Source organism: Cucurbita pepo, chromosome LG06, assembly GCF_002806865.2.
Source record: "Cucurbita pepo subsp. pepo cultivar mu-cu-16 chromosome LG06, ASM280686v2, whole genome shotgun sequence".
Taxonomy (NCBI): domain Eukaryota; kingdom Viridiplantae; phylum Streptophyta; class Magnoliopsida; order Cucurbitales; family Cucurbitaceae; genus Cucurbita; species Cucurbita pepo.
Window position 1 is genome coordinate 340,066 of NC_036643.1, and position 15,629 is coordinate 355,694.

The 15,629-nt window shown below is 39.3% G+C and overlaps 5 protein-coding genes across 5 annotated transcripts; 2 read left to right on the forward strand and 3 right to left on the reverse strand.

Annotated features, from left to right (window-relative positions):
* Positions 1-856: 856 nt before the first annotated feature.
* Positions 857-1,603, forward strand: LOC111796810 (gibberellin-regulated protein 11-like). The gene is made up of 3 exons (XM_023679575.1): positions 857-1,114; positions 1,203-1,245; positions 1,333-1,603. The coding sequence occupies exons 1-3, from the start codon at positions 1,034-1,036 to the stop codon at positions 1,512-1,514; spliced, it is 306 nt and encodes a 101-aa protein (XP_023535343.1). The 5' UTR covers positions 857-1,033; the 3' UTR covers positions 1,515-1,603.
* Positions 1,602-3,820, reverse strand: LOC111796809 (AP-2 complex subunit sigma). The gene is made up of 6 exons (XM_023679574.1): positions 3,667-3,820; positions 3,488-3,586; positions 3,335-3,385; positions 2,670-2,843; positions 2,111-2,170; positions 1,602-1,867 (listed from the first exon to the last, which is right to left on the reverse strand). The coding sequence occupies exons 1-6, from the start codon at positions 3,667-3,669 to the stop codon at positions 1,826-1,828; spliced, it is 429 nt and encodes a 142-aa protein (XP_023535342.1). The 5' UTR covers positions 3,670-3,820; the 3' UTR covers positions 1,602-1,825.
* Positions 3,821-4,504: 684 nt separating this feature from the next.
* On the reverse strand, positions 4,505-6,846 carry LOC111797133 (hexokinase-2, chloroplastic; the record flags this gene model as incomplete). The annotated part of the gene is made up of 9 exons (XM_023680040.1): positions 6,406-6,846; positions 6,187-6,337; positions 5,915-6,097; positions 5,766-5,840; positions 5,531-5,686; positions 5,352-5,447; positions 5,133-5,263; positions 4,983-5,064; positions 4,505-4,830 (listed from the first exon to the last, which is right to left on the reverse strand). Coding segments are annotated over exons 1-9 (1,463 nt in total), but the record flags the coding sequence as incomplete, so codon positions are not given.
* An 862-nt stretch (positions 6,847-7,708) lies between these two features.
* LOC111797361 (WEB family protein At1g75720) lies at positions 7,709-8,797 on the forward strand. Its single transcript, XM_023680350.1, has 2 exons — positions 7,709-8,077; positions 8,194-8,797. The coding sequence occupies exons 1-2, from the start codon at positions 7,943-7,945 to the stop codon at positions 8,626-8,628; spliced, it is 570 nt and encodes a 189-aa protein (XP_023536118.1). The 5' UTR covers positions 7,709-7,942; the 3' UTR covers positions 8,629-8,797.
* Positions 8,798-11,495: 2,698 nt separating this feature from the next.
* Positions 11,496-13,490, reverse strand: LOC111796515. The gene is made up of 4 exons (XM_023679166.1): positions 13,293-13,490; positions 12,879-13,219; positions 12,624-12,724; positions 11,496-12,292 (listed from the first exon to the last, which is right to left on the reverse strand). The coding sequence occupies exons 1-4, from the start codon at positions 13,410-13,412 to the stop codon at positions 11,640-11,642; spliced, it is 1,215 nt and encodes a 404-aa protein (XP_023534934.1). The 5' UTR covers positions 13,413-13,490; the 3' UTR covers positions 11,496-11,639.
* Positions 13,491-15,629: the final 2,139 nt, after the last annotated feature.

Consider the following 15,629-nt stretch of genomic DNA (forward strand, 5'->3'; position numbering starts at 1 on the left):
AACGATCATTGCTTGCAGAATTAAAATAAGAAATTAATTGCAAGCTCCCCTTCAATGGTTATAGATTCATCATCTGTTCGCCGCTTTTTTGCCCACTTGCATTTTAATAATGCCAAAAACACACACTGAAAAATTACAGAGAGATGGAGAAATTATGTCGTCTGACTGTGCTGTCCAAACCCCTAACACCACATCCTTATATAACAGTGAAAGGAGCTTCTAGGGTTTCACTTTCAGAGGCCTGAACCGGCCCAATTCAAGCCCAAGCCCAAACCCTAGCCGTTCAGATTTTGTCTTACGCAGATCCACGGTCGGGATTCACTCGGAAGTTCCTTTCCAATATTTAGTTCCAATTTTTAAGGAAAAATAAAAAACCATTTGAAAGATTTTGGGGAATGAGTGGCCTACACCAAAAATAATTTTTCAAATTTGATTTTTATGTTTTGTATATATTTTTTTTAAATTCTAAATTTTGATCGTAATGGCCTCAACAAAACAAAATAATAAATTCTGCTGCTCTTACTTAAAAACTTTAAACGGACTCATGTACACTATATTATTCAACACTCTTGAATGTACCATTTCTTGACTTCAAAGCTCAAACTCTAGTAACCAGCTTGATCCTTTCTCTTACAGTACAATATTTCAACTTCAAACGGTTTTTCGAACATTATGAGAAAAGATGCAATGTAATACCCGACAAACTCTTGAATGTACCATTTCTTGACTTCAAAGCTCAAACTCGAGTAACCAGCTTGATCCTTTCTCTTACGGCACAATATTTTAACTTCAAACGGTTTCCCGAACATTATGAAAAAAGATGCAATGTAATACCCGCACCCCTGTTCATGCCTACTACTCGAAGGCAAATTTCATACCAATTATACCCAAGACCCCACCTACCACATTATAGATTCCCATCTCAACCAAAAAATATTTACCTAACTTCTTAGATTTCTTCACTGTATTCCCTTTCCACAACCCCCTATAAACAGACACCTCTTGCATATCTAATACCCCATCCAGATTTCTAATGGCAGCAACTAAAGGTCTTGTGTTTGCTATGCTTCTTATTGCTTTTGCTTTTGTGCTCCTTGTGGAATCAGCCCAAATGGTAATCCTTCTTCCATTTGATTTCTCTGTTCATTTCTGATACTCTCAACTTTGTGGCCTTGTTACCTCACTGTATTGTGTCCTTTCAGGCTATCACAACTCAGGTTGATAGCCCTCTTCCTGGCGAGATAGGTAACAGACAGAGAGATTTGAGCACCTGCACCCACATTGTTATGTTAATGCTTCTTGCTTCCTGACCAATACCTGAATCTATTGCAGATTGTGGGGAAGCTTGTGATGCGAGATGCCAATTATCGTCGAGGCAAAAGATCTGCAAGAGGGCATGTGGAACCTGCTGCGCTCGCTGTCAATGCGTTCCACCAGGCACTTCAGGCAACTATGATGTTTGTCCCTGCTATGCTAACATGACTACACATGGTGGCAGGCACAAGTGTCCCTAGGCAATGTTCTATAATGATGATGTTACATCTCAGATCACACATATCCAAAATAAAGAATAATTGAGATAATAACTTCGATTCTAGAAGTATATCAACAAGAATGAATACTGTAGATTTCACTATTTATAGAGGGTTGATGTTCTGAAATGTTCAAAAACTATGCAAAGGTGATGCAAGGGACTCTATCTGTCACAACAAAGACCACACGGACAAATATACTGTGGGGGAAACAAAGAAAACTGGAATCGTAACACAATCAACTCTGTCACGGAAAACAAATTGCAATCTTAGCTCTTTGACATGTATTATCTTCACTCCAGCTTTTCCAGTTCCCCCATTCTTTCAATAATCGCCTGAAAGTTTTTTGAAGATGGAAAAAAGTAATTTAGACGTGAGATTTTAGGCAAATCAAATCCGTATGAATAAGTTACTAAGAACATAATATTCTTTGAAAACTGATACTCCAGCTCATGATGTGGCTTCATGGCAAGGCATGGACAACATCTACAACTCTATGACGATTGTATCAGCAGGTGTTTTGACAGTCAGGTAAAGGGAAAATCACAATTACTAAGAATAAGCAGACAATACTTTACCTTTTTGCTCGTTTCTTGGAGTTCTCCAGCAAGAATAAATTCATCAAGTATCAGATAGACCTTCATCAGATTCAGCATAAAAATGGGGATCAATTTGGTAGCAGATTCAACACAACAATTACAACATTAACAAATCTGAAATAACGAATCTTCAAACTTACAACTAACAACTAGAAGGGAGGCAAATATATATGCAAGAATCGTCATCAACTAAAGGAAACGAGAAAATATGCAAGGAATTTGATTGCCATTGTTGAAAATAAGAAACTGAATAAAGTAAGATGGAACATTTGTTCACAAAGAATTTGAATTGGAGCCTCACAAACAGAGAATGCAGCAAATGCATCAGGTAGTGGGAAAGATAAATTGTTCTTCAATTAAGAAATTGACGACAACCGGTATAGCTAATTACTTGATAAATAGAATAGATAAACAAACATCACATGATATCCATACAAGTGAAAGGAGAGTTGCAAGACCAGTCTTTCAAAACAGATATACAGGACCTACATTGGTAAACCATATGGTGGAAGCAAGAGTAAGAAAATGAAGAACAAACCTTGTGAAAATTAAAAACCAAATCGAGCTCACACACATTGCTGAAGAAATGATCCAGAATCTCCACAAACAAATGAATACACTCAAGATAGGCCAACTCGTTGTCTGTTATGTCCACACAAAGGGAGAAAAACAATCCTGCATATCGTCTGTAGATGACCTTGTGTGTTCGGAACTGCAAAAGCGGTGAAGATTGCAATAAGCTAGAGCTTACATAAAAACGAGATGAAAGCATTACGCAGCCCACAAGTAAAAGTAAACAAATGAATGATAAGATTCATGCTCAAAAGGCAATTGAAAAATGTCAACTGAAACGAAACAAATCCCGGCTAAGAATCGTGAAGAATGAACTCTCTATCACAACACAAGTTAATCTACAACTATGCCTACGTAAACCAGAAAACAACAACCATTTCCTTAGCTAGTCATCATCACCCTCTTTGAAAGAAACTTCCATAGAAAACATCCAGAAATTAAATAAACGATGACCTAAAATGGAAGAACTCAAGCAACAGAGAACTTGGTTAAGGGATTAGCGTCATTCCACTTCAACAGAAATCAATTGAATAGAATGGAGCTTCGAATTTCGACAAATACTGGGACGCAACAGCCTAAGATCAAAATTTCATCACATAAACCCACGAAATCACAACAAAAAGTTCTCACCTCAACGAAATTTGTGAACTTGGGATCTCTATTAACCACCAATCGATGAACCTGCAATTGAATCAAAAGAAAAGACCTAGAACTTAGCCTGGAAAGAAAGAATTGGAATCTGAGAATTAAGAAACAAAATTCACGAGGGAATTGGAAGAATACCTCGTACTCGACCTTGTGCTTTTCGGATTCCTCAAGAGGAACGTAATACTTAGCCAGACGGGTCTTGCCCTGCCTATTTTGCAAAAGTATGAATCGGATCTGCAAAAAATCAAATGATAATGTCAAAACCTTACAATCTGAGACTACCTTTAATAAGATCACCAAAAAATCCGACAGACCATTCTTGAAAATGACGAAGGAAGATCCACGAATCCAACTCCAATTGATTGTCGGAGGCCGAATTTTGGTGCACAAAGTTGCGTTGATTATCGGAGGACGAATTTTGGTGCACAGAGTTGCGTTGATTGTCGGAGGCCGAATTCTGTGCAAAAAGTTGCGTTGATTACCCTTGCCTTATTGGGTCAGAATTTTTTACAGGCCCATTAACCCATTGGCCCATTTTAGCACACCCATTGACCCATTGGCCCATTTTAGCACACCCATTGACCCATTGGCCCATTTTTTTGGTCCGACTTTATCAAAGTCGCATCTTAGAATCGCGGTTCAGTGAAGTCGTAGAATGGGGAAGCATTTTCAAGCATGTTGAGCTGTTCTTTGATCACTAAATGGAGGCCTCTTGCAGCAAGAGGGTAGTGGTGTGAATTTCTTAAGCTGAATCAGGTGTTTATTGGTGTTTCAGTTGGATTTGACGGTGGCCCTCTCGATCGCTCGCCGGAGATAAACCAAGTAGCTCCGTCGTTTAGCTGCTACAGCCATGTCCTCTGACAGTACCACCTCTCATTGCTGCTCATATCAATTAAAACGTGTCTATTTGAGGGAAGTTTCTAATGCTTATAAAAAAGAATGAATGTTTTTTTTCTCCTCCCCATTCAACGCCCGATCTCACAACAAAAAAAAATTCAAATAAATTGTAAAATGTCATCACATAGCTTCAAACCAATCAAAAATAAATACAGAAGTTACAATTATTATCATAATTAGAAATGAAAAAAAAAAAAAAAAAAAAAAAAAAAAAAAAAAAAAAAAAAAAAAAAAAAAAAAAAAAAAAAAAAAAANGTTCTATAAATAGAGTTTGAAGCAGCCAAAAGAGCAGCCCCAATGCCAGAGCCATCCTTGGTATGTTCAATGGCCACATTCTTAGCCAACTCTGTTCCCAGAAGCTCTGCTACTCCTTCTTTAAGGTACCTTCTGTACTGTGGATAATTCTCGTACAATCCTCCATCCATCGCCACAACTCTCCTCTTTCCAAGCTTTACATCTTCAAAGTCTTCAATCTTGTGCAGGATTCCTACTATTCCCGCCCCTGCCAATCGCCCGCCCCGCCTACCAATCGTGTTGCACACCTCTACCACAGCTTTTCTTGCACTTAAATCCGACTCCACCTGCTTGCATTGGACCAATCAGATTAGGAACACTGAACAATATCTGCTCATTAACTCTCATGTTCTTTCTCGCCTTCCGCGAATCGCTGCGTGTTCGGATGTTATTTCCATATTAGAACCAAGATTCGACATGAAAAGTTTAAAACATTTACCCCGAAAACGTTGTACAAGATCGATCCAACGGCTTGAAGGTCATTGGAAACATCTTGATGCATAGCACATACATCTGGAGTGCTGCATACAATTGCTACACATTGTTCGTCATGAAGACATATGAGTGAAGGATGAGGTGCAGGCGATACCTGAGGACGAACGGCGTAAACAGCTTTTCGGGAATTGATTTGCCGAAAAGAGGGGCGAATTCAGCCATTGCCAAAAGCACTCTACGAGCAATTTCGCCCAGATACATTCCTGCTATTGTCTTCTCAAAGATCTTCCCAGCACGAAAATACATAAACACGTTCATCTCTATGCTGTATGGATAAGCTGCATTGTATGAACATTAATAAACTAGAATTCACCTGCTCCCCTGGATTTATACTGGCAGCATCCATCTCTCTATCAAAAACAGTGAGAGGAAGACCATTTGAATATGCTCCCCATTCCGTGTTGATAATCTAAAACGAACGAGTTTTTGGCAACGAAAAAACGACATTAAGTTGTGGTCGGTGAAATAATCTACTAAACTAGAGGTACATACAGTTTTCCCTGAAGAGGATGCCTGGCCTTGCAGCTTAGGAATAGCATCCTTTCGTTCTATATAACAAGCGTTGGTTCCGGTCCCTAAAATCACAGCAGCCACGACATCATCGTCGTAGTATCTAGCTCCAGCTAAGGTTCCAACCGTGTCGTTTACCTGTTTTCGATTATGAACAATCAATGATGCATCAAAGTAGAAACCTTTTCTAAGGATGGTTATAGGAGCAAGAACATACAAGGGCGGAAACGTGCATATCTAGTCCTCGTCGTTCCATGGCTTCGTTTAGACAAGCAACGACATCTTTCCCAGCCTGTTACGAGTTCGAAACAATCAATGGCTATGTCGTTTCAACAGTGGCAAACTAAAATATGGGGAAAATAATACCGTTCCAGAGACAGCAAAACCCTTAGTCCACTTGATTAAAATGCCAGAATCAATGGAAGTTTGGTTCACAGGGAATGAGAATGTGAATCCAATCTCCCTTTTTCTTCCAGGAGGGAGGTGGAATCTGTTGCCTTCTCCCTCTACAAATTTTGCCAGACCAGAGGCAATGAAATCGAAGAGCTCCTTCAGAACAACAAGGAAGTTCATTGCTTCGATGAGATTAAGGATGTTTGAAACATTAAATCCAGTTTAACACACTAATATCGTTCTACCTGAGATGTGGCAAACATGAGGTGTTGAGGGATTGAAACTTGTTCAAATTCAGTGGCGATAACACGTTCTTCTTTGCCGCCCAATTGCACTCTAAGAACCCGAAAGTTGGTGCCGCCGAGATCCAATCCATAAAGCAATCCCTTCTCATTCCTTTTCACAAATTCACGATCAGTTAAAACGACGCAGTATAAGCGAAAGGTTTGAACTTTCAAACATACCCAGTTGGCAGAGTGTCGACATGGCTGAGAATCATTTTGAGATCGCTGCCACCGTCGATAGCGAGCCCAGCCCGCATATCGTCGGCCATTGCATCGGCCACGTAGCGCAATACCGGCAAAGGGGTGTCGCAATCCTTCTGAAACTTGGTCAAAATTGGCGCAACAGAGAGGGCTTTGGATCGGCCGGACATGACGAAGCGAGGCCGGCCCCTGAACGCCGGAGATGTTAGCGGAGAGAAAGATCCAAGGGCAGGAAGCGACATTGTAAGAAGCGGTAGAAAGCAGGGAGAGAGGGAAGGGAAGGAGTCGATACAGTTGCAACAATGAACGGGGAGAAGGTGCTTTGAGGTGGGGTAGTTGAAACAGTTAACTTTAATGAAAAAAGATGAGAACTTTGATGAAGGATCCCAATTCCTAAAAAAGGGTTTGGTCAACACAAGATTTTTGGGCAGATGGAGAGAAATTAGAAGAGGGGACGGAGAAGACGAAGTGGTTTGTTCTTGGTTGGGTCAATTCGAACTCACACAAAGGACGTGGGATCTCATAGTCCATCCCCTTGGAGGCTAGCGTCCTCGTTGTCACACCGTCCGATGTCTTGTCTCTATATCATTTGTAACATTTCAAGCCCACGACTAATCCCTCTCCAACCGATGTTTGATCTCACAGTCTACCTCTATTGTGGGTTTGTTGTCTCTAATACCATTTGTAACATTTCAAGCCCACGACTAATCCCTCTCCAACCGATGTTTGATCTCACAGTCTACCTCTATTGTGGGTTTGACCCTAATACCATTTGTAACATCCCAAGCCCACGACTAACTAATGTGGGATCTCAAAGTCGAACCCCCCTTAGGGGCCAACACCCTCGTTCGGTGTCTACCATTTGTAACATCTCAAGCTCACCACTAAGCCTCTCCGACTAATATGGAATCTCATAGTCCACCTCCTTGAAGGCAAGCGTCCTCGCTGACACATAGCCCCGTGTTTAGCTCTAATACCATTTATAGCATCACAAATCCACCACTAACTCCTTTGACGTTTACTTATTGCTGCCGGTCTCATAATTTTAAAACACTTGTCTATTAATGAAAGATTTTTCCCACCCGAGTAAGATCTCCAACCGATATGTGGGAGGAAGACAAAAAAAGGAATAGATTACAAGCTTAATGGGTGTGCTAAGTATATGCTGATTAAGGTAACACCTAGTAGCTTACTAAGTTAAAAAGGAGCTCTGCCTTCAACTACAAGCACATAATCTTGGAGTATTCATACTCAACTGTTCATCTCTCACTCTCGGTTACCTCAAAAAATGAACAGAATTCAAGTAACTTGGAAGCCAAGAAACGAAGCTTTCCTTACTTTGCCATATCCTAATATTTCTTCGTTGCCTCTTTTCTTCCTTCCATTCCCCAATTCACTCTTCTTTCTCTCTCTGTTTGGAAGTTGGGAAGAACATTAAAAGTTGGTCCTCTGTTTTTGTCGCAAATTTCCGGAGGAACCCCAAATTTACTTTCTTTTTTGGTTTGTTCCATTCAACATGGAAACAGGAGGTGTCAAACTCAAAAGGGCAGAGATTGATACCAGAAAGCCATTTCGTTCAGTCAAGGAAGCCGTTTCGTTGTTCGGCGACAAAGTTTTGGCCGGAGAACTCTATAGCAACAGGCTTAAACAGGTCTCCCTCTGTTTTTTGCTTTTACGCCTCAAATTCTTAGTTTTTTTTCAAAAGATTTAATCTTGAATCGTTTGATCTACTGTTATGGGCGGTGTTTTAATAATATGCATATATAGATGCATGGCAGAGATCAGCGAAGAGACACAAACGAGTTGAAATTAGGGAACGTTGCAGCTGAATTAGAAGAAACAAAGCAAAGCCTCGAAAAGGCCAAAGAAGAAAGCATGGTGATGGCTCATTGTCTTTCATCCCTCCAAGAAGAGCTCGAAAACACCAAAAAAGAGCTTCAATTCTTAAAGGAATCAGAATTATTCCACCAATCTGAAGATGTAAAAGTTGTAGACGCCGCCGCCGCCGCCGATTCAATGGAGTTTCAAAAGAAACGTTATGTCACTTTTGCCAACCCCCCTGCCGCCGTTGCTCACCTCGTCATTCCGCCGCCCACCGGCGTTGAGAAACTGGAACGGCTCTCGTCTTTTAGAAGGGAGAAGAACAAGATGAAGAAGACATTAATCCCTCTCATCTCCGCCATATTTTCCAAGAAAAAATGAAATATGCAAATCTTTGTAACCGAACAATTTGACGGCGAGATTGGTGATGTAATAATGAATTCTTTCTTTTTCCATTGAAAATTTGTTTAAAATGTTGGATGAAATTAGAGAACAAGAACCAAAAAGTAGCAAAGAAGAATAAAAGAACACAACACGCTTATTAATAACATATTTCAACACCCATTTGAGATACCATTCCTATTCTCAATCAATATCATACCAAAGTGTTTGGATCTTGGGACGATTTGTTGAAGAACTCGATACAATCGGCAATGGCCTCATCGTAGTGGGAGTGCGAAGAGTAATAGGAGCTGCATGACGTTTTGGGGGGATCATACAACTTGTCGTAGGTTGTTCTTTGTCTCGACGACACGCGAGACGGGAGCGAGAACACGAAGCGAACGAGTATCTTACGGATTCGATGAAAGAGCTTCATGGAAGAGAAGTTTAGAGAGTTGGAAGAAGGAGTAATAAGGGGCATATTTGTGTGAAATGATATAATGAGTGTGGCATGGTGGTTTATATATGTACACATAACATAGATATTTGAAATTTATGTGCCCACACGCCATGTGCTCAAATCATTTCCATTTTTAAACAAATCCATTTAGCATCCTTAATTATGGTATTTCAGAATGTAGAACAAGTATTCATATGGGTTTGATTCAATGAAGAATTCCAACTCACGCTAATAAACAAATAGTAAACTGGTTCGATCCCATATCATTAGAGAGGAAAATGGAGTATTCTTTACGATGGTGTGGAAATCTCTTTCTAACAAATGCATTTTAGAACAGTGAGGCTGACAACGATATTTTACGGGTCAAAGCGGACAATTTGCTAGCGAGTATGCTAGGCCTCTTGCTAGTGGTGGAGTTAGGCTATTACAAATGATATCGAAGCTAGACATCGAGTGGTGTGCCAGTGAGGATACTGAGCCCCCCGCCCCTTAAGGGGAGTAGATTGTGAGATCTCATATCGATTTTGTGGAGAACGAAGTATTCTTTATAAGGGTGATACGTAACGGGCCACGGACCAAAGCGAATGAGGAAGTTGAGCTCCTAAGGGGGATAGATTGGAAGAATGTTAGGCCCCAACCTTAAAGGGGTGGATTGTGAGATCGCATATAAGTTGAAGAGGGGAACAAACTATTCCTCATAAAAGGTGAGACGTAGTGGGCAGAGGGCTGAAGCGAAGATGTTAGGCACCTAAGGGAATGGATTGTGAGACTCAGACGTAACGGGCCACGCTTTACGATTATAATAACCAATAATGAGTCAAAATTTAAGAGACAGAATGATGAAAAGAAGGGTTAGGGTGCAATGGTTTGGTGTTGAGAAGCTTTTGTGGAGCCCAAAAGGATATTATGAATTTAATTAAACTTAGTTTAAAAGAGTAAGAAAGGATTAGGGGAGGGTCAAAGTGGTCCAATGGACTGAAATGCCCTATAATTAACACTGATTTTGAACCAATAATTGTGTACTGAAATACCCCTTTTTGTAAAATGACAAATTAGAATAAATGATTTGTAGAAAACGTTATAATTATGTCTTCTACTTTGTTTCTTGTTTCAAAGCAACTCCATAATAATCACATCACAGCCCTCGCTCTATTTTTTTTTTTTTTTCTCTCTTTTTATGTTGCTGAAATTCGTAACAGATTAGAACATATTATTTAATCAGATTTAAAATATGAATATATTTTTAAAGTCTTTTTAAAGTATTATAATTTGTTATTTAATAATATGCTTTTTGAGTTAGGTGATCTAATTAATGAGGGACCATCAACTATACATGGGCCGGCAAGGCCCATGTATGATAGCAATACGCCAGCTTTGTACTACTTGTACAAATTTTAAATTTATGTGTTACCGGTAATTCTCGACTTGAAAACACCGATTCAAAAAAAGAAAAATGACACCAATCATAAAATCGAGATAGAATGAACATCATACCATCTGCATTCATTGCGTACAAGTGTACAAACCTAAAATCTCAACCCGAGACTCAATTAGGTCTAAGGGCCCTCATTCTGTAAGATTCCACATTAATTGGGAGGAAAACAAAGCATTTTTTTCATAAATGTGTGGAAATCTCTCCGTAACAGATATGTTTTAGAAACCTTGGTGGGGAGCTAAAAAAGAAAACTTAAATAGGACAATATCTAAAAAGTGGAACGAGTGCTCGCGAGAATGTTGGAATCTTGAAGGGAGTGAATTGTGAGATCTCACATCTTTTTCCTTTATTATTATTATTTTACGTTGAAACTCGTTTCTATTCCTAACCCATGTGAGCAATGTGAGGAAGGTAGCTAAACATTCTCAATAACAAGGCCATAATGGAGAGATAATAGGTATATAATGTAAGTAGGCAACAAAGGGTGTCCTTAAAAAATGGGTAGCAAATGCAAAGGCGAGGAGTAGGCATATTAGTGTCAATGAACAAATAATAATGTCATGGAATATCATTTTCCAATGCTCAATAATTCAACGTTCACACACACACACACACACATATATATATATATATATATATATGCTTATTTGGTAATGTAGGCGAATTGAAACGATGGAGAGCTGTCTAAATTTCGGGTCAAAAAGGCAAAGCAAAGACCCGGAGGGCCCACTTCTTCCTTCAAATGTTTCCCAAGAATCTCCCACGTGGACCCCATATCATTTTTTTCTCCTTCCCCTCCATCATAACTTACTTACCCATAAAAATAAAATAAAAATCAATCATTTTCTAGGAAAAACAAAATATAATAATTAAATAAAACCGCCGAAAGATAAACTTTCTAGTTACGTATCCGTACGTGCAACTTCACCTTAAGTAGATAAAATTATTTATAACATAGTTAATATACTCAAATTATCATTAATACAACGTCAAGATAGCTTTATTATTGCTCACATTTAATGTCCACACAAAAAAAGTATAATAAAAAGAAAAATTATAAACTATAGACTTAGAAGAAAAACACATAAATTAAAGCATATATTGATCCTATCCTAATTAGGTTTGGAGGGCTTCGTAGATGACGACAAAACAAGGAAGGATAGCCTTTGGATTGAAAATGATGAGCTCCTCCAGATTGGAGTACATCCCGGAGTGTCGTGAAACGGAGTCGTATGACCCTGCCGCCGACATGTTCTCCTCCTCCGTCGTCGTTGTTCCTGCCCCATCTTCTGCCATACGCTTGACTCTCCCGGCGATGACACGGCACACCAACATCGCCCGCCGCCGACCATCGCTGCATCCGAACGAATCGTGGGCCCTACCGCTACTGGCAGTAGTCTGTACGCCAGGGACCCCACCGGGCTTGCACTGGAATCCGTGGCGGATGACGGTGCAGACACCGCAGCCGGGTATCGAGCCGCATAAGCCGGTAGAGCCACGTGAGCCGAGGTCGCACAACAAGGCACTACAATGGAACCTCAACAGCTCATTACCGTCAGCCGCACAGCGCGGGTTTTTTTTGGTGCTGTTGAGCGCACGTGTCTTCACTGCATCACGGCAGTCCTCGAAGCGTTGGATGGTGCGTTGGGTATTGTGGACCTTTAGTATCCGTTGGATCTTGCAAATGGGTCGGTCCTTTTTCAGCCAGCTTGACTTGAAAATTATCTCCACGATGTTTCGACCCGAATCGTCAGGACCCAACTCGGATACTATAAGAACAGATAAACAAACAAAATTAATGAATTTTATTTGACAAATCTCTATGTCGGTTGGGTCAACGGCCCTGCAGTTTTTTACTCGAATCAAAAGACGACACGTCACTCCATAGAAACCCAGCTGTAAATAGAACATTAAAGGGCATTGAAACCTGGAGAGCTATGGTGGATGAGTAAAGGCAAAGATCCCACGGCCATGAAACCGATCTAACCTCATTTTCAATTACCCTTTTAACTCGACCAATAAAGTGGGAACAAAATAAAGAATAAAAATTTATTTATAATTTTTTTAGGCATAAAAAGTAGAAAGCATTTGGGAAAATACCAGCGTGGCGAACTAATTGGTGAAGCTCCAAGCTTTCAGGCTTTGGGAACACCTCTCCACAGTGAGGACAAGGACATAATGAACTCCTCGGAATTGGGTACCTGAATTTTTAAGTTTCAAATTCAAAAAATTCAATCAATAAATAGAAAAAAAGATATTTGACTATATATAGCGAAGATATTTGACTTTAATAAAAAATCAAATATGGTAAACTGTAATAGAAGACTAAGTATCATAATTGAAAGGAGAAAATACCCAGTAGGGTCAACGATGGTGTGACATTCATAACAGCCAGAAAGCTTTCGTAATTGGATTCCTCTAGAAGAAGAGGAGTAGGAAGCTGAAGCAGCGTGTTTGGTTCTGGCAGGTGTCGGCGCCGTCAAAGAACGAGATGAGGAACCGTTTGGGGGTTTTCTATGAAGCAACCTGGTTTCCTGTCCGACGGAGCTGCTTTCGGGAGAGTTGTCGGCTCTATGAACCACTTTGGCATTGCCATGAACCACGTCTCTAAAGCTACATATGGAGCTGCAAGAAGACCCCAACTTTGAGTACGCCGGCGAGCGTTTCACCGGCTCGTGAACTCTCGAAGTCTCGATCTGGCAAGGGCATCATCAATTAAAATTTTAAAAATTAACATAATCTAAAATGACAATAAAAGCTTGGACGCACCTGTTTGCAGGTGAGGAGGCTCTTGATCTGGTCCCATGAGGATTGGGCGGAGGGCGGCGGCGGGGATGGGTTTTTGTGCTTTTTTCGGCGTTTATTGTGGTGGGAAGTTAAGAGCGCCATGAAAATGAAGGCAACAAAAGAATGCGCAAGTCTTGTGGTTTGATGAGAGGAGAGATCCAAGAAATGTAAGAAGGAGGCGTTGAGAGAGGGTGGTATCGTCATTATTATTTATTACTATTGTGGGGCCCACCCTTCTCTTTTCTTTCTTTCTTTCTTTTGTTTTTTTCTTTTTATTATTATTTATTACTCTCTCATTCCTCTTTTAGATTTTATCCTCTGCTTCGCGCCTCCATCGTTTAACCATATTTTTTTTCTTTTTTTCTTTTTTTTTAATGATTAAATTCACCCTTGGTCCACTTACTTTTTAAAAAACAATTTTTAAATCTAAAATGTTGGGTACTTTCTAATTTTATTCATTAAAATTTTAAAAAAATATAAATATAAATTTGCATTAAAGAATATTTACAAAAATATAATAAAATTAAAAATATAATAAAATTAATGTGTGTGGGGGAAGTAGGGTTGTTATGAGTTTGAGATTAAAAATATAATAAATATATAAAGGGTGAAAGAGAGTATGGGCAATACCAAATTTAGGTTAATTAATGTGAGTTTTTAAATTAAGAGGAAGGAAGGATGGATGGATGGATGGATGGATGGATGGATGGATGGATGGATGGATGGATGGATGGAGATGGTTTCCAGATTCCAAGGCGAAGTAAAAGCTGAAGTGAATAAGGCCAAACAAAACAACACAACTTAAGTGTCACCAAATGGTCCCATCACAATATTCTAATCTTCTCCTAACCAATACTCTTTGCTCTAGCTGCTCCCAAATCAAATTATCGCTGAATTTATAGTCTCGACCATGAATAAGAATGTAGACCCGGTCTATAATACAAGTTAGATTACTTGTTTTAAAGATGAATTTAGCTAAATGGACTTGTATGTAGCGCGCTGAAGTGTACCCTAAATTTTGATGCTATTAGAAGATTTATAGTGCAAGAGACCAATCATCGTCTCAAAGAAAACACATGTCTAACTTTAAGCATAAAAGAAAATTAGGCAAACATAAGTCACTGTTTTCTTGTTTCCTCTTAAAAAAAACAATCAATCAAATATTTAACCATTCTAAGTTTGACTTTGATAAGGTATGGAAAGATTCGTTAGGTCAATTGTCCTACAATATTACTAGTCAATCAATTTTGGTTGAAACAGCGTTAGAAGAAAAAATGGAGTGGACTATGTAGATAGAAAAAGAAAATGAAAGAACAAGAAGAGCGATGATCTTTAGCATCTCACTCTCGACATGTCTAGGTCAAATGACTTTATTTTTTATTACGTATTTCTGGACTCTTCGACTAATTGACTGTTGGAGTATTTCTATACATAAAACTGACCCACAACAGCAATAGAAATATATCTTAAACCGACGATCGAAGTTGTTGGGTCAATTTGGATATCAACTACAACTGGAACATTTATATAATAATGGAGTTGTTATATGTTGTAGAAGTCCCTCAAATAATTTGTGGAGGAGGGAGGGAAGGGAGTAGTGGGGTACGTGGGAGGTTCTATGGAAGGAAAAAAAATGGGTGTCGGGACCGGATGGGTTGGGAGGGCATGAAACGAAGAGCGCAATATTGCGCAGACGTTGTCGGCATGCTCTTTGGTTTTATTCAGAGTCTTCATATGCTCTCATTCCTCTGCTTCTTCAAACTCTGTGCCGCTTTGATGCTGAATCATTTTCCATGTATCTCTTTTTCCAACTTTTTTGTCAAATACACCATTAACAAATCCTTGAAAATTGGACACCCATCCTTTTATTTTAATTTCAATCTTTTCACTTCCTACATGTTTAGATAATCCTCTTTTTCATGTCGTGGTTTTGCTTAAAAGATTCAATCCTTCTTCTATTGAAAGTAAATCCTATTGAAAGTAATCACGACACCTCACACAATGAAAGTAATCACCTCACACATTGAAAGTAATCACGACACCTCATACAGAAGGAGTAAGTAAGCAACTAGACTTATTAGAAGCCATGACTCTTTAAATAGTATAATATTGTCCCCTGAACATAAGCTCTCATGGATTTGCTTTTAGTTTCCAAAAAAAGCGTCGTACTCAATGTAGACTACTTCTCTCAATCATCTTTGACAAGATTTACTACTAGGGTATTAGGGTATTAATGAAGATATTAATGAAGAGCATTAATAATTGAAAAGTAGAATTTATTACAAAGAGAAGGCGTAGTCAAAACCTCAGATTAAAAGA